The 17825-nt window shown below is 27.0% G+C and overlaps 6 protein-coding genes across 11 annotated transcripts; 3 read left to right on the forward strand and 3 right to left on the reverse strand.

Annotated features, from left to right (window-relative positions):
- Positions 1–24: 24 nt before the first annotated feature.
- Positions 25–2414, reverse strand: LOC126871364 (E3 ubiquitin-protein ligase Hakai). Its single transcript, XM_050630095.1, has 5 exons — positions 2185–2414; positions 1858–1961; positions 1418–1729; positions 996–1184; positions 25–917 (listed from the first exon to the last, which is right to left on the reverse strand). Exons 2-5 carry the CDS (start codon positions 1957–1959, stop codon positions 234–236), a joined length of 1287 nt encoding a protein of 428 aa, XP_050486052.1. The 5' UTR covers positions 1960–1961; positions 2185–2414; the 3' UTR covers positions 25–233.
- A 257-nt stretch (positions 2415–2671) lies between these two features.
- On the forward strand, positions 2672–7250 carry LOC126871348 (choline transporter-like 1). Its single transcript, XM_050630049.1, has 12 exons — positions 2672–2913; positions 3054–3199; positions 3284–3666; positions 3741–3830; positions 3921–4060; positions 4139–4325; positions 4402–4533; positions 4608–4752; positions 4837–4977; positions 5055–5214; positions 5303–5524; positions 5601–7250. The coding sequence occupies exons 1-12, from the start codon at positions 2800–2802 to the stop codon at positions 5751–5753; spliced, it is 2013 nt and encodes a 670-aa protein (XP_050486006.1). The 5' UTR covers positions 2672–2799; the 3' UTR covers positions 5754–7250.
- A 756-nt stretch (positions 7251–8006) lies between these two features.
- LOC126871372 (ribosome biogenesis protein BRX1 homolog) lies at positions 8007–12588 on the reverse strand. The gene is made up of 5 exons (XM_050630115.1): positions 12445–12588; positions 9312–9557; positions 8916–9192; positions 8456–8811; positions 8007–8364 (listed from the first exon to the last, which is right to left on the reverse strand). The coding sequence occupies exons 2-5, from the start codon at positions 9423–9425 to the stop codon at positions 8092–8094; spliced, it is 1020 nt and encodes a 339-aa protein (XP_050486072.1). The 5' UTR covers positions 9426–9557; positions 12445–12588; the 3' UTR covers positions 8007–8091.
- Positions 9500–12069, forward strand: LOC126871360 (prenylcysteine oxidase 1-like). 4 transcript variants are annotated; one of them, XM_050630079.1, is made up of 8 exons: positions 9500–9636; positions 9982–10035; positions 10210–10416; positions 10493–10634; positions 10728–11031; positions 11105–11228; positions 11290–11639; positions 11717–12069. In XM_050630079.1, exons 3-8 carry the CDS (start codon positions 10392–10394, stop codon positions 11969–11971), a joined length of 1200 nt encoding a protein of 399 aa, XP_050486036.1. In that variant the 5' UTR covers positions 9500–9636; positions 9982–10035; positions 10210–10391; the 3' UTR covers positions 11972–12069. The 4 variants fall into 4 exon arrangements, with proteins under 4 accessions (XP_050486036.1, XP_050486035.1, XP_050486032.1 ...); XM_050630078.1 differs by having other exon boundaries at positions 9502–9649; XM_050630075.1 differs by having other exon boundaries at positions 9521–9649; positions 9742–10035.
- LOC126871367 (solute carrier family 35 member E2A-like) lies at positions 12573–14532 on the forward strand. Its single transcript, XM_050630100.1, has 5 exons — positions 12573–12834; positions 12950–13201; positions 13335–13521; positions 13677–13880; positions 13965–14532. The coding sequence occupies exons 1-5, from the start codon at positions 12573–12575 to the stop codon at positions 14155–14157; spliced, it is 1098 nt and encodes a 365-aa protein (XP_050486057.1). The 3' UTR covers positions 14158–14532.
- Positions 14437–17641, reverse strand: LOC126871365 (putative cystathionine gamma-lyase 2). 3 transcript variants are annotated; one of them, XM_050630096.1, is made up of 9 exons: positions 17485–17632; positions 17151–17308; positions 16916–17050; positions 16354–16641; positions 16115–16249; positions 15913–16048; positions 15679–15831; positions 15361–15526; positions 14437–15288 (listed from the first exon to the last, which is right to left on the reverse strand). In XM_050630096.1, exons 2-9 carry the CDS (start codon positions 17151–17153, stop codon positions 15144–15146), a joined length of 1161 nt encoding a protein of 386 aa, XP_050486053.1. In that variant the 5' UTR covers positions 17154–17308; positions 17485–17632; the 3' UTR covers positions 14437–15143. The 3 variants fall into 3 exon arrangements, with proteins under 3 accessions (XP_050486053.1, XP_050486055.1, XP_050486054.1); XM_050630098.1 differs by lacking the exon at positions 17151–17308 and having other exon boundaries at positions 17485–17641; XM_050630097.1 differs by lacking the exon at positions 17151–17308 and having other exon boundaries at positions 17333–17600.
- Between the last annotated feature and the right edge of the window lie 184 nt (positions 17642–17825).

A 17825-nucleotide genomic window follows, 5' to 3' on the forward strand; every position in this document is an offset into this window, starting at 1 on the left:
AAGCGGGAAATAAATAAATATATCTATAGGATGAAAAGAACTTTATTGCTATTATAATATATAATCTTTGTCATTGAATGTTGCAATTATAGTTCTTGAAAAGTATAAAATATTCCGAATATTTTCTAATAGTGGCAGCACATTTTCAATATTTTGAACTACTTTTAACTGTCATAATAATTTTATCACAATTTATATCATACAAGTCTTTACAACAAAGACATATACTTTTTTTACCTATAAAATTGTTGTTGATGCTGTGACCATTGTGTTTGTGGTGGCGGAGCTTGTTGTTGTGGAGGTGGTGGACCATATGATGGATCTTGTATATATCCTGTTGGAGATGGCCTTATTGAATTTGGTGTAGAAGATACATATTGCTGTTGTTGTTGTGGTGGTGGTGGCACATAAGATACTTGAGCAGGATGCTGTGGTTGCGGATAATATTGTGTTTGAGAAACAGGTGGTGGCACATTATATCCTCCATAATTAACTTGTGGAGGTGGAGGAGGATAATAATGATGACTTTGTTGCGTGTGTATGTCATGTGTTGTCATAGCTGTATCTTGAATAGGTACAGTTATAAGATTTGTTCTTAATGGAGCATTATTTGGCAGTGGAGGTGCAGGATTTTGAGAATAATTCTGCATTGATATTAATGCCTGTGGTCTATGTTGTTGTCTATGCTCCACTGGAGTTTGATTGACCATTGAATTCACTCTAGGATCGTTTCCCATTATGGGTTGAACCATATGTGATTGCACTGATTTTATGCGGGTATTCTGCATAGCAACCGACGAAACTTTTGTTAATTGAGATTCTATCTCCGATTTAGAATGCACATATTGAGGAGGATCAACTTGCATTCCTTGAACTTGCTGTGGTGGAGCTGATATATGTCGATGATTTATATGAGCCTATGTACAAATTGATACATCTATATGATCAAAATAAATTAATAAAAATTGGAAAATTGAAAAATAAAGAGAAATTACCTGTAAATCTCTTTGACTAAGGTATGTTCTTCTACAACCTGCATTTCCATATCTAGTTCCTCCATGTGTACACATAAACACAGTACCCAAACCAGTTTGTTCCACTCTAGAAACCTTTTCCATACAACGAGGACAAACTTTATCTTCCCTTTTGGCACAAGATAAGCAAAATACATGTTTGCAAGGTATCTGAAACAAAAATATAAGCATAAAAATTTATGAATATTAAATTAAGAAATATAACTATAACACTTAAGTAAGTTGATTTTATAATGATTTAGTCTATTCTAAAGATATACTATGTTTATTTTTTAAGCTTTTATGACTTAGATATTAACTATTAAAAATTTATTAGGTTTGATTTATATGTATATAAATATATATTTGTTATAATATCTTTTCCTCATAAAAGAAACTCTCACCATGCGTCCATAAATAAGAATTGGTTTCAAACACTTATCACAACAATGTATCATAGGATTTAACACTTTTTCTCCAATGAGATTTACTCTGTGATCCCATCTTAAACGTAGCATTGGTTCAGGCGGTCCTCTATTGATAGTTGTAAAAGTTGGAGCTTCCAATTGTGATATATCAGCTTCCAAGTCAAACTGTTGCTCCAAAGGAAGCTGCTGTGTTGGTGGAGCTTCATGTTCTTCTAATTCTGTTCCAACAACTTCTGTTGGAGCTTCTTCTACTTGTTGAGGAGTATCTTCTTCATCACTTTCAATGACCTATTTGAAATACATATACAATGAAATAATAACATCAGCTAAGTAGGATAGACATTAAAAAAATAAAGAGATAAATTAAAGAAATAAATTAATCAAAAATTTAAAACTAAAAGAACATTCAGATTTACCTTTACTTGTTTTTTAGACCTTCCTCTAGCCCTCCCTCGTGTTCTACCACGTGCTCTACCACGAGTTCTGCCTCTCATTCTTTTACCACTATCTTCCTCCATCACTATAATTATAAAAATTTAGAAACCTAATCATCTACTATACAATCATTAATTTTTGGAAACATAAGATCAAAGAAATAGTACATTAGTTATTATCTCAAAAATTAAACAAACAAATAATCAGTAATAAAAGTATGGTTTAATTTGATTGATTCGACGTTTTATATATTTTATTGTAAGGTATATTTTAATTTCAAAATTGTATGTCGGTAAGGCGGTACTTACCTAATTATGTAGGTTATATTTCTAATTCTAGGTAATAGATTATAATATCAATTATCATATTTATTGATAAATGCTTTAATTTGCTGAGAAGAAAATGTTTACACCTAACAATTAAAAAGTTGAATTTTTTTATTATTGGACTATGTAACGTCTCGCACTGAATCTAGTTAGACCACATATATGTATGAATGAAGAAATAAGCTGTTGCTACAATCTCCATTGTAGTAATCCATGTGACGTAGTATTTTGTTGTTACCTTGGAGACGACAGTCTACTTCACACAAAATGCAAAGTCGTATATTGAAACAAAGTACCCTGCATCTTTATGTTTATCATTGCATTTTGGCCATTGTTAGTCAATATAAACTTGATTAATGTAATAATTTTACTCTTGTTTGAAATTATTCTAAATAATGTAAAATTATGTAAAAAATATGATTAAATAAAATTGTTACTTTACATTATAATGTGTTCATAACCGAAGACAACTTCAAGGTAATCCAATGGAGGGAGTAGTTCTGAAATCGAAGACAACTCAAGTGTTTTAACATAGTATTTAAGTACCTTATTTTGTAATTTGTAACAATTTATTTGTAACAATAAGTTTTATAAAAGATGTCCTGCTGTTCAGGAGATGAGGATGATGAACAACGGCCTGAGCCGACACGTGTGCGAGGATGCACAGATATTTTCTGGCTTTGTTGCTTTATAGTATTTTGGTTTCTTATGGTATGTAAATGAATTTATCATTAAATTTTATCTTAAAAAGTATATGGAGTTAAAAATGTTATTAAACATCTTTTACATAACGATATGTATAATTTTTGTATACAAATGTACTATTTGTTAATGGTGATATTATATTACAGATCTTAATAGCAGCTTTTGCTCTTGTTTATGGTAACCCTTTACGACTTATTAATGGATATGATAGCTTTGGAAACACTTGTGGTATGAAAAATAACCCAAAATTTGGTAGTATGGAATTATCTGGACAAGATACTAGCGATAAACCGTTAGTATTAATATAAAAATTATCATTTTTACAAATAAAATATAGGTAAAAGAATATAAAGTCTCACGAAATTGATTATTTTAGATTCCTATTCTTTTTGGATATACATAATGTTACACAATCCTTAAAAATTTGTGTAAAGAAGTGTCCAGATCGAAATATGACAACAATGAATGATATATGTACATTTTATGAAGAAACAGGATCTCAACTTTGTCATGACAAGCCAGGAAATGATCTAAGTGCTTGTAGTAATGGAAATAGAGAAAATAAAACTGGTTCTTGTCCTGGGTTACCAGTGTATAATAGTATACCAGTTCTTAATCGTTGTATTCCTAAAGATCTGGGAGAAACTATAATTGCAAATTTATATGGCCTTATTAATTCTTGGGATATTATTGAACAAATTTTAGGAGATTTGTATAAAACATGGAGAGAGATTTTGTCTTTATCCTTCTTAGCTTTTGGTATGAAATTTATTATATTCATTGTTAATTCTATATGTTCTATAAAAATAATTAAATGAAATGTTTCATTTCAGTTTTATCTCTCTTTATGATTGCCATATTTCATTTATTAGCAAGTATTGTAACATGGATTGTGATGATTCTTGTCAGTGTAACTACTATAGGTAAATTATTGAAATACAAAAAGGTGTTAAAAAATATGATTATTTAAACTGTTATTCAATAGAATATAATTCATATATTTGATTGTATAGCTGGAAGTGTATTGTTATGGTGGACATATATAGAAATTAAAAGAACTTTGGATAAAACTAATCCAAATCAGCTTTTAGAAGAATCTGTTAAAAATGAAAGAGCGTTTTTAGCCTTTTCTATTATTGCAACAATAATAACTGTAAGTAATTATCATTAACTATTACTTTTTTGATTGATTAAAACATTTGTTTCTCTTATAAATTTTCATATATTTTAGGTCATTTTATTATTACTTTTAAGCATATTAAGTAAACGTATTGGATTTATGACAGCATTATTCAAAGAAAGTGCTAAATGTTTGGCAGAATTACCAGGTTTATTTTTTCAACCCTTATTAACATTTACTGCTCTGATATTATTTTTTGCATTTTGGGTGACTGTAATTCTTTGCCTTGCAACAGCCAGTAAGTATTTTAATTTGTCTGTGTTGCATAATCTCAAAATAGAAGTAATATTTATATAACAATGCAAAAATTATAGATTATCCTGGAACAAAATCTGTACAGATGTATAAAAATCATATATTTGATCCTCTAAATTTTAGTCTAATTAGAGAAAAAAGTGCATATGTTGAAGAAAGGAAATTTGACTTTTCTCTTGACTCATTTAAAAGTAAGTCTATACTAACATATCTAATATGTCCCTTTTTTAATTTAGCACTTGTTATTACCATTGAAGTGTTTTAGCTTTCACACTTGTGGAATATGTAGACCCAACTTGGGTAAAATATATGTGGTGGGTGTATATCATAGGATTAATATGGACGTCTGAATTCATTATTTCTTGTCAAGATATGGTGATATCAGGAGCTGTAGCTCACTGGTATTTCAGGTAATATTATGAGAACAATCGTCTTGTGCATATAAATAAAGTAGAATATACATATTTATATGATATATATATTTATTATTTCAGAGGCAAAGATGCTAGTACATCCCCAGTATGCTCTGCTATGGGAAATTTAGTTAGTTATCACTTAGGTTCTGTAGCTTGTGGTTCATTTTTAATAACACTTTTTAAGTTACCTCGTTTGATCTTGACATATCTTTATGCTAAGTATGTTTTACTAATAAACATAGATGAGTCTATAAGATGTATGAAATATAAAAATTTGTAATATAAATATTCCACAGATTCGAGAAAAGCAAAGAAACATCTCCATGTGCACAGTGTGGTTTAAAATGCTGCATATGCTGTTTTTATTGCTTAGAAAAATTTATTCGATATATGAATCATAACGCATATACTGTAGTTGCCATTGAAGGAACACACTTTTGCAATGCAGCTAAAATCGTATGTTATAATTTATTTTTATCTGCTAGAAGTTTATAAAAGTAATGCTATAGAAAATACAATAATTTACATTCTTCTACTTTTGTAGGCATTTACAGCTCTTGTTAGTAATGCTTTACAAATTGCGGTAATTAATGGAATAGGAGATTTTATTCTATTTTTGGGTAAATGTTTTGTCACTGCTGCAACGGGGAGTGTTGGATTGCTATTTATGAAACAGGATCCCAGATTACATTTTTATGCAGCACCAATTTTCGTTATCTGTGTTTTTGCATTTTTTATTGCTCATTGTATTATTTCTCTTTATGAGGTATATTATAAAGATTGTTTATATGAATAGATTACATGAATCTTATACATATTTATCATTTCATGTTTTATTACAGACTGTAATAGATACACTGTTTCTTTGTATCTGTGAGGACAAGAATTTAAATGGAGAGAATGGAAAGTGGCGTCAGTCAGCATTAGCTCAAATTGGATCTAATACTAGTTCAAATGGACAACAATCACATGAATTAGTACCAATGAACACATAAGTATTATGCTAAAGCACAAACTTCCTTCCCAATATTCCTTCACTTTTATAGATGCTTTTATGCAACATTATATCGTCTATAAAATTAAGATCATCATATACATACATATATATTATTATACATACATTATATAATATTATATAATAATAGTGTAATAGCAATTATATAATATATATATGTATGTACATATGATTACGAATATGTACCTTACATTGAAGATACAAGCTATATTTAGATAACAGCTTAAACTTATCAATTAACAAATCTTTTTATACATCTAAAACTACTGCCATATATGTACAAAATATCTTTGATTTGTAACTCAGGATTTCTAATCAGTTTTTAATCAGTTTAGCATATCCTTAAAAAATGCATAAAAATAATATTATTAATTAGTATTTCTAAAGGCTATTACACAAAAACCGTGAGAAATATGTATTTTGATTATAAAAAACAATGTTATATATTTTTAAAACATTGAATTATTATGATATACTTCTAAAATCTGTTTTATAAAAATATTAAATTAAAAAAAGATCAACGGCTGTTTATATTTTATGTACGATTTTGTAAAATTTATTAGTAAAAGTATTGTTTGCTATTTTTATAGTACTTAATATATGTGGAGAATACAGATTTTAATCATGCATTTTTTAAAGTCCTTAGATACATATATTTCCATAAAAACATCAACAAAAAAAAATTGGTTTTCACGATCTTGGAGAGAATACGTGTTTTCTTTTCCTTTTAGAATTGTTATCAGTATTTATAAATGTAACATAAATATATAATTTTCTATATAATGAAAATAATGAATGACACAACTGAAGATGTGAAAAATGATATGAAAGATCTACAAGTGCTATTATTCACTAAAATAGAAAGAACTAAGTATGTATACTACGGAATCGTGACGTCGAGACTGAATTATTTTGGATTTGTAAAATCTAAATTAAACTACCCCAATGTTATTGCAATCTCAATTTCTATACTTATATGATTCCGTACTGCATTTGTGTTGGTTCTAAGGTCTTTAATATCTTATCTTCTAGTTCTGAAATACATTATTATCATGTGGTATATGCAAATAATAAAATATTTTTTTATGTTTTATTTTAGGTGTTTTTTAAATATTAAGTGAAAAAAGAAAAGTATAATGTGTAACTACAATAACCATCTCGCTATTTTTAAATTTTGAATCTATACCTGAATTTTCATACCTGAATGATCATTATTGTTTAAATAATTCTTAATTAACATCTTAAGTCAATTTAAATTTGAGCTTAGAGTTTATACATGAAAACATTCAAGCATCTGCATTAATATGCAATGTATAAGGTATCCTCCTATAGTATCCTATAAAGTGTGCTTTAATGTAACTAAATCAAGTACAAATATGTGCCAGCGCAATTTATAATGCGATAAGAATCTATGAATAACTTTATGTAATATTATCAAATGACATATACTACGATAATAAATTTACTTTTATTTCAAGGCTATATAATACATTATAATATATATATATGTCGGAGATGGAAGGACGCCGGACCTTCCCCTGGAACTCCGGGAAAATCCGTAAAATCGTAATTAAAGTTTACTACTAAAGTTTACTAAAGTAAATCGGCGAAGGGAGTAGTACACGTTTGAGTTAGAGCAAGTATACCTACCCTCCCGTTGACCGTGGATTCGTTATCGAACCTAAGACCATTATCACTAGTGTTGCGAGTGCCTAATCACCGCTGTTGATCGTCGAATCGGTAGTGTTCATACTCGTAGTATCAGCCCGTATCTTCGTTATAACACAACGCTGGCCAACTCCAAGGGAGGTCTATCAAACGCCCACAACCCTGTTCCTGACTCTTCTCCGACATATATATATACATTATAACGTAGAATATTATCTTATTATTAATGGAATCAAATATTTGTTTTCTGTCTATATCTTTGTTTATGAATTATATTAAGTGCAATAATGTAATTTTTTTCTTCAATGATGTGTAATTATACAAAATAATTATACTTGTTTATTCAATCGTGTTTAACATTATGCATTTTATATAAATCAGTTTTAAATAAATCACGTTGCTATGTAGTTCTATGAAAATGTATGTGTAGTATATAAATTATATAAAATTTAAACAAGATATGTATAAAGTTCATATACGTGTATTTTATATATTTTAGATTGCTAATTCTTCTAGGCTTGTCTTTATAAAGTATGTATATTACACTGTATGAAAAATAAAAATATATTGTTTATGAAATAGTTAAAAAATTTTTATTAACGTAATATTATTACAATAGAATAGAAACTTTTGAGTGCAATATTACAGCATTAATTCCTTTTTTTCTTTTTAGAATTAGTCTTTTTTATCTTTTTCCCTAATCGCATCTTAATTTTTTTTTTCTTTCCACTTTCATTAGCCTGTACTTCTTTTGTTTCTTTCTGTTGTAATTCTATTGCTTTCTTTAATGGATCACCTTTAAATATTTCATCCATGGGATTCAATGAATATGATTCCTTTGGTTTACTACTCTCTTGTGCCACTTTCTGTTCTACCTTATTTATGTATTTACCAGCAATATTCTTCTTCAAAGATTGTCGAAACTATAATATTTAAAATGTTATAATTATTAAATTTAGTACTTTTAATTTTGTCACACGTTAAATTTATCATAAAAATTTGATTGGTTTATACCTTAGCAGGGGATATATAAGAAGGATTATCCCAAAGTACTTCTCCACTAAAGCTATTAGCAAATATTTTTATTGGATTTAATACAAATCTTGGACCTATTTCAGCTAAACCTCCATCTTCTGTTAAAATTTGGAAATTTCGAAACCATATTCTATTGTCTAATATAGTGAATGTATATATATGGTCAAAAAATGGTTGACTCTTAGGATGATGATTGGGAACACCAAAGATTTGAACAAACAATTCTTTCAACAAACCATAATGTGGTTTTGTGTTAAAATTCTCATCAAATGATAACAATGGTCTAGAACCTCTTAAACAATTTCCAGTCATTTTTAATTCTGCCATAGTATAAACTACAACATAGAAGTCATTAATCTATTTGTGACATTAAGATTATTTATAATATGGTATAGTTTATAGAATTTAACATTCTATAATTAAGTATTATAATACGTACTATTTTCAACAAGAAATTTTGCACATGGTCCTACCGAAATGTTAGAAAACCATAAATATAAATCCCTTTTTCTTCTGCCTTCAAATAATATTGATTTATTGCAGTTTTTCATTTCCGATATTTCATTAATCACTTGTAAATTTTTAGTACGTTCTATTTTAGATTCAGGGCGATGGTGAGGCATAAGAGTTTTTAAATCATCCATGAGATGACGATGTCTATAGCTGATTCCCCTAGTAGCAAATACTAACACTCTTTGCTTATTAATCCATTTTATCTATAACATAAAATGAAAATGTATAACAAATTTATTACCAATTGAAATATGTTTTATATATATTTATATCTCTACTTGCTAGAAGTTCAAAATAAAACAGAAAAAAGATATTTTTAAACCTTTTTTGGTGGTGGTTCATCGGATATTCTTTTTGCTGGTAAAACTTCGGGTTGTGGTATATTTTCATTATTAAGATTATCGATTCGTTTACGTTTTAATTCCTTTTTCGCCATTATTAATTCGAAGGACTCACATAAATAAATATAAAAATATTTCCAAGAGTAAGGTTAACTGTACAGGAATATATTACACGTACTTCCCCTATCATGGAGGCAGTAAAACTACACAGACTACATATGGGTATTCTGTTCAACATAAACAAAATTTGATTATTGCCGCTGCAACTATTGGCTGCTGACTAGTGAAACTCAAATGCCACTATATGTATGTATTTAACGTAGGTACATAATTTATTGTATTTAAAATACAATTCCTGGATTTATGTAAAATAATTTAATTAATTTTGTAATTTATATTATGTTTTATTAGATATTAATCACATCGTAGGATATAATAAATCATATTTATATGTAGTATATAGTATAAGCTCTATAATTTTATAGATTATATAAATATTGAATTAGAAAATATACTAGTTATTAATAAAAAATAATGTAACATAACGTTAATTGTTAATATACATACATATGTAGACAATTAAATTTCTATGAAAACAGTACGACATGAACATGATAATCGTGATCATGAATTGGCGTATAATTTTGTTAGGTATACTGATTTTTAAAAGAGGAATTTGTTATGAAAAGTGTAAGCCAAATATAGGTGAGTGAAAGAATATACTAATGATATAAAATAATTTTATGTAATATTTTTACGTTTAAAATATAAGAAAGTTGAGACAAAGCAAATATATTTCAACTGATTTCAAGCAATGAAGCATATTATTTTCACATTTAATAAGATATATAACAATAATTGAAAACTTTGTTTTTTTAGCAATTATTGGAGGTGGTATTGGTGGCGCAGCAAGTTCTCATTTTCTTACAGAACTATTTAATAATAATCTTAATATCGATTTATACGAAGCAAAAATTATCGGTGGGCGTTTGGCCACTATAAAAGTTGACGGTAATGAATTCGAAGCTGGAGGTTCAATCATACATCCTCAAAATAAATATATGCGAGATTTTGTTGAATTACTCGGTACTTTGTTTTCTTATTTTTACATTTCTACAGATATAGTTTCATAAATATCTAAAATGTACGTCTGTTGATTTAGGTTTAGAACACAGACCATCTAAAGGTAAAAAAACAAGTATTTGGAATGGCAATGAAATTATATTTGAAGAGAGTAACTGGGAGATATTATCATTTATTAAATTAATTTACAGATATGGTGTTCAGCCATTCAGTCTCAACAGGTATCCCATATGTATTCTTAAAAAAGTATATCAAACATCTGACCACATATATTTGATATTACAGTAATAGTTGACTTTATTAATTTTAAACAGATATGTAACTTCTATAATAAATAACTTTGAAAAAATATACCATCTACAGGATAATGGAGAAGTTTTCACGAATATCAGTAGTCTTTTGTTATCTATGAATCCTGAATTTCCAAAGTTATTAGAGAAATCTATTAAAAGTGAGATTTTGAATCTGGGTTATTCAGAAAAATTAATTAATGAACTTGTGAAGACAACATTAGTAGTAAATTATGGGCAAGACACAAATGTTCATAGTTTTGTTGGCTTTGTGTCTTTAGCTGGAGCAGGTTTTAATTTGTGGTCTGTAAAAGGGGGAAATAAAAAGGTTGTTTTTTTTTTGTTAATTTTGTAGAAAAGATATTTTCATTTCATAATTAATCATTGTACTAATATTTTAGGTACCTGAACATTTAATATATAGAAATAAACATGTAAATGTTATGCCTTCACATGTAATTAAAATTATTAACATACTAAACAATGGTACTCAAAATTTATATGAAGTGCATTATCATAATCAAGGTATGATGTAAAAATAATAAATGATATTTTTATAATGATTAAGGAATGATTTCTATTTCAGACAGTACAAATATAATGAAAGCAACATATGATATTGTAATACTGGCAATTCCACTTATCCATAATCAAGAATTTCCTATAACTTTTGAAGGGTTTCCAAACAATGATTTTTTCAGTCCTGCGAAGTACCATGAAACTATAGCTACATTTGTGAAAGCAGATTTAAAACCACACTATTTTGGCTTAGAGGCAGAATTAGATAATATTTTAAGCTGTGATCCTAACAGAACGATAATTAGTTCTTTGGGAAGGTTAAATTCTGTAGAAGGTTCAATGAAGAATAGTAATGTTTGGAAAATATTTAGCAATAAACCTTTAAAGTCAAATATTATAAATGAAATGTTTTCAAACGTAAGACTACTTTATAATATTTATATAAACTGTGATATATATGACATGCAACATAAAATTAATTTATTATGTTTAAGGTTCAAGAAATAAAACAGATTGCTTGGAAGGCATATCCTGAATATTCAACAAAAATTCATGAAGCAAAATTTAAATTGCATAATGCACTCTATCATGTTAATGCTATTGAATGGATAGCTAGTGCAATGGAAATGAGTGCAATAGGTGGAAGAAATGTTGCATTATTAGCACATAGAGATTTTTTTAGAAAGTTTTGTATTGAAAAAATTATACAGACAAGTTCACTTAAAAAAAAATTATCCACTGAATTGTAATATAAGATTAGTACAAAACAGTTAATATTAGTTTTAATTTAAAAAATTGTAAAATGTGTATAATTTTTGTAATAAAGCTATTATTTAAATTACTGTAATATTATTTTTTATTACAAACATGAACAGTTTTTAGCTTATAATTTCACACAGTATATAATTTTAATTGTGTTATGTTTATTTCATGTTATTCACGTTAATTTATATTAAAACGAAATAAGTAGAAATTTTTATTTCAACTGCAATTAGTTTCTGAAGTGTTAAGTAGAAATGATCGTATGGTAAACATACGAATTTGGTATAACTACAAATATATACTATTTTATAATAATGCAATGATTATAAAATAACTATTATTACTCAAGTGTACTCAAGTAAAAATTGTGTATGAATGTTAATATCAAAAGCTTTTCACGTTGCATAAACATTAAAATTAAGATTTTTGTTATAAATTTAAAAGTCTCTAAGAATATAACCTCTTTAATCCTTGAATGAAACATATGAATGTCAATATCATACGAATGTGACATGTGAAAAATGTGATCTCAGAAGCAAAGTTGTATGTAATGTTATAAACATTTCACTTGAAAAGAAACTGTATGTAATGGAAAATCATTCGGTTCGTATAAATTACGCGTTAACACCTCGTGACACAGAACAGCAATTAATACATGATGGTGAAACTAAATCATATGAAGAAAATATTAAGAAACACGAAGAAACGACTGTAACAAGTGAAACTATGGGTGGTTCATTCTATCCCAGAGCTATGTTATTTCTAGTATTATGGTATCTCATTAGTGGATGTACTTTATTCTTGAATAAATACATATTATCATATATGGAAGGCAATCCTACAATTTTGGGTAAATTAATATCTAAACTGATATAAACTTTCTTTTCTATTTCATGTTTAAAATTATAGACTTGAAATGTTAACAATTTTTGCTTTTAATATTAAGTGTTAATTTATTTGAATAGGTGCTTGTCAAATGTTAATGACCACAATTTGTGGATTTATTCAAATGTATTTTCCATGTGGAATGTACAAAACACGTCCCAGATTAATGAGACCAGCAGGTTTTTATAAGCATATGATATTGGTTGGATGTACAAGGTTTACAACTGTAGTACTAGGGCTAGTATCACTTAATTATGTAGCAGTGAGTTTCACAGAAACTATTAAAAGTAGTGCGCCACTATTTACCGTCCTTATTAGCAGATATTTATTAGGTAAGAATCAATATATAGTTATTTTTTTCTATTATTAATATACAATCTTTTAATAAACATTTCTACCTACAAATATTTTTAAGTTATATAAATATTTGTTATTCGAAATATTAAATTAATATATTATTTACAGGGGAACATACAGGATTATATGTAAATTTATCTTTAATTCCTTTAATGTGTGGTCTAGCTCTATGTTCAATAAACGAAATTAGTTTTGACCTCAGAGGATTTATTGCAGCTATGGCTACAAATGTAACAGAATGTTTACAAAATGTTTATTCCAAAATGTTAATCAGTGGTGATAATTTTAGGTATACGTAAGTATTATATATATATATATATATATATATATATATATATATATATATATATATATATATATATATTAATATTAGATCTTTTATTTACTGTCATTTATGTCTTAAACTATTCAACTAAATTTTTTATATTCATTAATAATATGAAATTACAGGCCTGCAGAACTGCAATTCTATACTAGTTTAGCATCAATTGTGGTACAAATACCAGTATTGATCTTATTTGTAGATTTACCAACACTTGAACATTCTTTGAGTTTTAAATTATTCACAGCATTTTTACTTAATGGAGTGTTCTTCCATTTTCAAAGTATTACAGCATATGTACTTATGAATTACATCAGTCCTGTGACACATAGGTGTGCTTTTTATGCTATTTTAAAATAAAATATTTATAAGATATTTTGAAATTTGATTACTAACAGTATTTTGTATCATTGCAGTGTCGTTAATACAGCAAAGAGAGCATCTTTAATCTGGCTCTCTGTTTTACTATTTAATAACCCTGTAACTGGTTTATCTGCTATGGGAACATCTTTAGTAATAATAGGAGTGTTATTGTATAATCGAGCACAAGAATATGATAAACTAAACAAAGCAAAGTCACGATACAATTCTAAAGTTAATTTACAATAATATTAATTATTCAAATTATAAAAATTTGATATTTAATAAAAATAATTAACGCGTTTACGTTAATTACGTAATGAAAAATGAAAACAAGTGTAATAATAATTTTTATAATAGAGTATTTTATTCACTGCAATGATAAATTATTTATAATTTCAATTCTCTTTATAAAGTAAAAGTATATTTTACACTTTAGATGCATGTTACAGTAAAACAACTTTAACTGAATACATGTAATACTTCAGATATACATGATCATAAAAGTTTTGTCGTATACAATGAGTATATCATAAGAAAAGAATAATTTATTTTTGACAGATTAACATATATGTATGTAAAATATTACTGATTTAATACAAGATTAAAAAATCTTAAGAATAATTTTTTATCTTATTAAAAAATGTAAAAAACCATAAATTCCTTAATTTATAATTGTATTTAAGTTTCTTTGACCACTATTATTTTTGTATCATTATTTTTATACACAGTTTAAAAATATTAATATACAATTGTCTAAAATCCTCTAAATTCAATGGGTATTGCACAACATCGTACAATTTTTTCATACAAAGAATAGATGATATAAAAATATATACAGGATACGGCACTATTAGAATAAATGGTGTACATATAATAATGTACATTATGAAACATGCGAACATCAGTGTAGTGTGGAATGTTAAAATATGAATGGCAATATATCCTTCCCAAAAAATTAATTAATTTCAAAAGACAACACGTATAGTATTATAATTTTCTATCATAGTAAATTAAGTTGGCTCCTACTATATTAACACATTGACTGTTATGATGACTGGCATTATGTCGATATCAAAATTAATTACATGTAAATTAAATAAAAAATTATTCATAAAATTTTTACTATTTCTAATAGTTATAGTTTAAAATATTAAATGCACCATAAAGTGCTTGAACAACTTTTCTTTTTAGTAAAGTATTATGTAGAAAATCATCCGGCAATCAACATATGTTTACAAACTAGCTTTAAGAGCTTGATCAAGGTCAGTTAAAAGGTCTAGTTCTGTTTCAAGACCAATAGATAAACGAATTAACTTGTCAGTAATGCCTAATGTTGCTCTAGCTTCTTCAGGTACCGAAGCATGAGTCATCACGCACCTATGCAAGAAATTAAAACAATAAAAATGGTGGAAAGACATATGTATTGATGATAAACTACCATTTACTCACGGTAATTCAGCAAGAGATTCATAACCACCAAGTGATTCTGCTAATGTAAATACTTTTAAGGCCTTTAAAAATTTGCTGGAATCACCTTTTAGATAAAATGAAACCATTCCACTATGACCAGAAGTTTGTTTAAGAGCAATTTCATGCTGTGGATGTGAGGGAAGGTCTACAATTAAATTTTACATTTTACAAGATGACGAAAGATATCAGTTACATACTATCTAATTGTAGGGAATATTGTGTTACATTTTTCTAAAATTGTATGAGATGTTAAAACATATAAAAGTTATAAATTTAATACTTCATAAAGATACATACATGGATGGATTACTTTTTCTACACAAGGATGCGATTCTAAAAATTGTGCAACTGCTAACCCATTTTTCATATGTTGCTGCATTCTAATTTCCAGAGTTTTTAAACTCCGATTAACCAAAGAACAATCTACAGGAGACGGAACAACACCCATAGCTAACATAAAAATTGGAAATTATATAGAAAATTAGCTAAAACTAAAATTAAAGAAATATTAGGGATGTAATTCAAAAGTACCATTTTGAAAAAATGCAAGTCTTTGTGCTAGATCATCTCTATTTGTAATTGTTGCACCCATAATAACATCTGAATGTCCATTCATGTACTTCGTTAGAGAATATATTACAATATCTGCTCCAAAATTTAATGGTTTCTATAAAAAATATATAACATAAATTATGTAATCATGTTATAGTGGCAAATAAAATGTACTACTCACCTGAAAATAACATGTTAGGAAAGTATTATCTACTACTACAATAATTTCAGCATCTTTTTGTTTGACTGCTTGAACAACAGCCTGAATATCAACTAACTTTAGTAGAGGATTAGTTGGTGTCTCTAACCAAACCATCTAAAAAATATAAATGTATAATTCATATGTCTTAAACAATATCAAAATTTGTTTATTATTATAATTAATATTATAAAAAATAAAATTTCAAAATTTCTCCACACCTTTGTATTAGGTTTTATATTGGTTATAACATTATTAATATCTGACATATCTACAAATGTAACTGTATTATTTTGCCTGCATAAACATTTTTGGAAAAAACGATTAGTTCCACCATAAATATCATCTGCAGATATAATATGATCTCCTGCATTTAATAATGAAGTTACTACTGTTGTAGCACCTAAACCTGATGCAAAAGTTAATGCATATTTTCCATTTTCTAGAGCAGCTAAACAAGTTTGTAAAACATTTCTTGTGGGATTGTTACTTCTTCCATAATCATAACCCTAGAATTTAATATAACATATAACATTAATAAATGATAAAATAATGACCCAAATAGTAAGTATATAAAATTTAACTGTTTATGATTTTTATCAACTATGATTAATAGTCACTTGATAATACAATTGGTATTAATTTTAAAAATTAAAAATGTTTAATTTATGTATAACTTATATAAGTACTCACATTTTCATTATGTTATAATACCATAAGATACATTAATAATTTATGAAATATCACTGAAACTAATTTAGTTTTAAAATAAAAAGCATTTACCTTAGTTTGCCCAGGTCCATCCTGACGAAAAGTAGTGGACATTACAATAGGAGGTACTACTTCCCAATGATTCCATTGTAATGGATCTTGTCCGGCATGAATAGCTTTTGTGGCAAACCCCATTTCTGTTGACATCTTGTTAAGTGCATTTATTATATAATTAACAGTAATTTTTATTGAATAAAATGAATTTTAGATAACAGAATATTATTGACAATGAGATTTGGCACATTACCATTAATCATATATAATTTGATCTCAATTACATCATGTTCATGTTATAATAAATGCCATTTTTTCTTTTTTTAATAGTTTCATTGAAAGATTAAGATTTGAATTTTTTGATATATATATATTGTTATTATCGAGCAAAAAGAAATTCATCCATTATATCTAAGATAAAAATGTATTACTTACTTCAGTTATTTTTAAAGATTTTTAAAAGTAACAGATAGGTTAAAAACTTATATAAATTAGAATTTATATTAATGTTCGAAGAATTTTGGCACACGTACTTTTACTATATTCAATATAAAATGATAACCTCGCATACAACAGTGCCTAATTACAATCTGTTAGCTAGACACTCCACGTGTCATCAATCAGAAAATTACTACTAAGTGCCACTGATAAAAGATTGATAAAACACGAAGCTCCTCGTAATTGCTTCAAATCCTACAAATTTTACATACGTCATAAGCTCACGATATGTATCGAATTATATTGCATTATTGAGATATCGCTATCTCAATTCAAATATTATAAAATGGGAATTTTACTTGAATCTATATTAAATAAAGAATAATAGCATTTAGTTTTTTTCTTAAAATCTTTGTTATATGTTATATGTTAATATTTCTAATATGTTAATATTTCTAGTGAATTTTTGATAGATAAAGAAAACAATTAT

The sequence above is a fragment of the Bombus huntii genome, chromosome 11, assembly GCF_024542735.1.
Source record: "Bombus huntii isolate Logan2020A chromosome 11, iyBomHunt1.1, whole genome shotgun sequence".
Lineage (NCBI taxonomy): Eukaryota > Metazoa > Arthropoda > Insecta > Hymenoptera > Apidae > Bombus > Bombus huntii.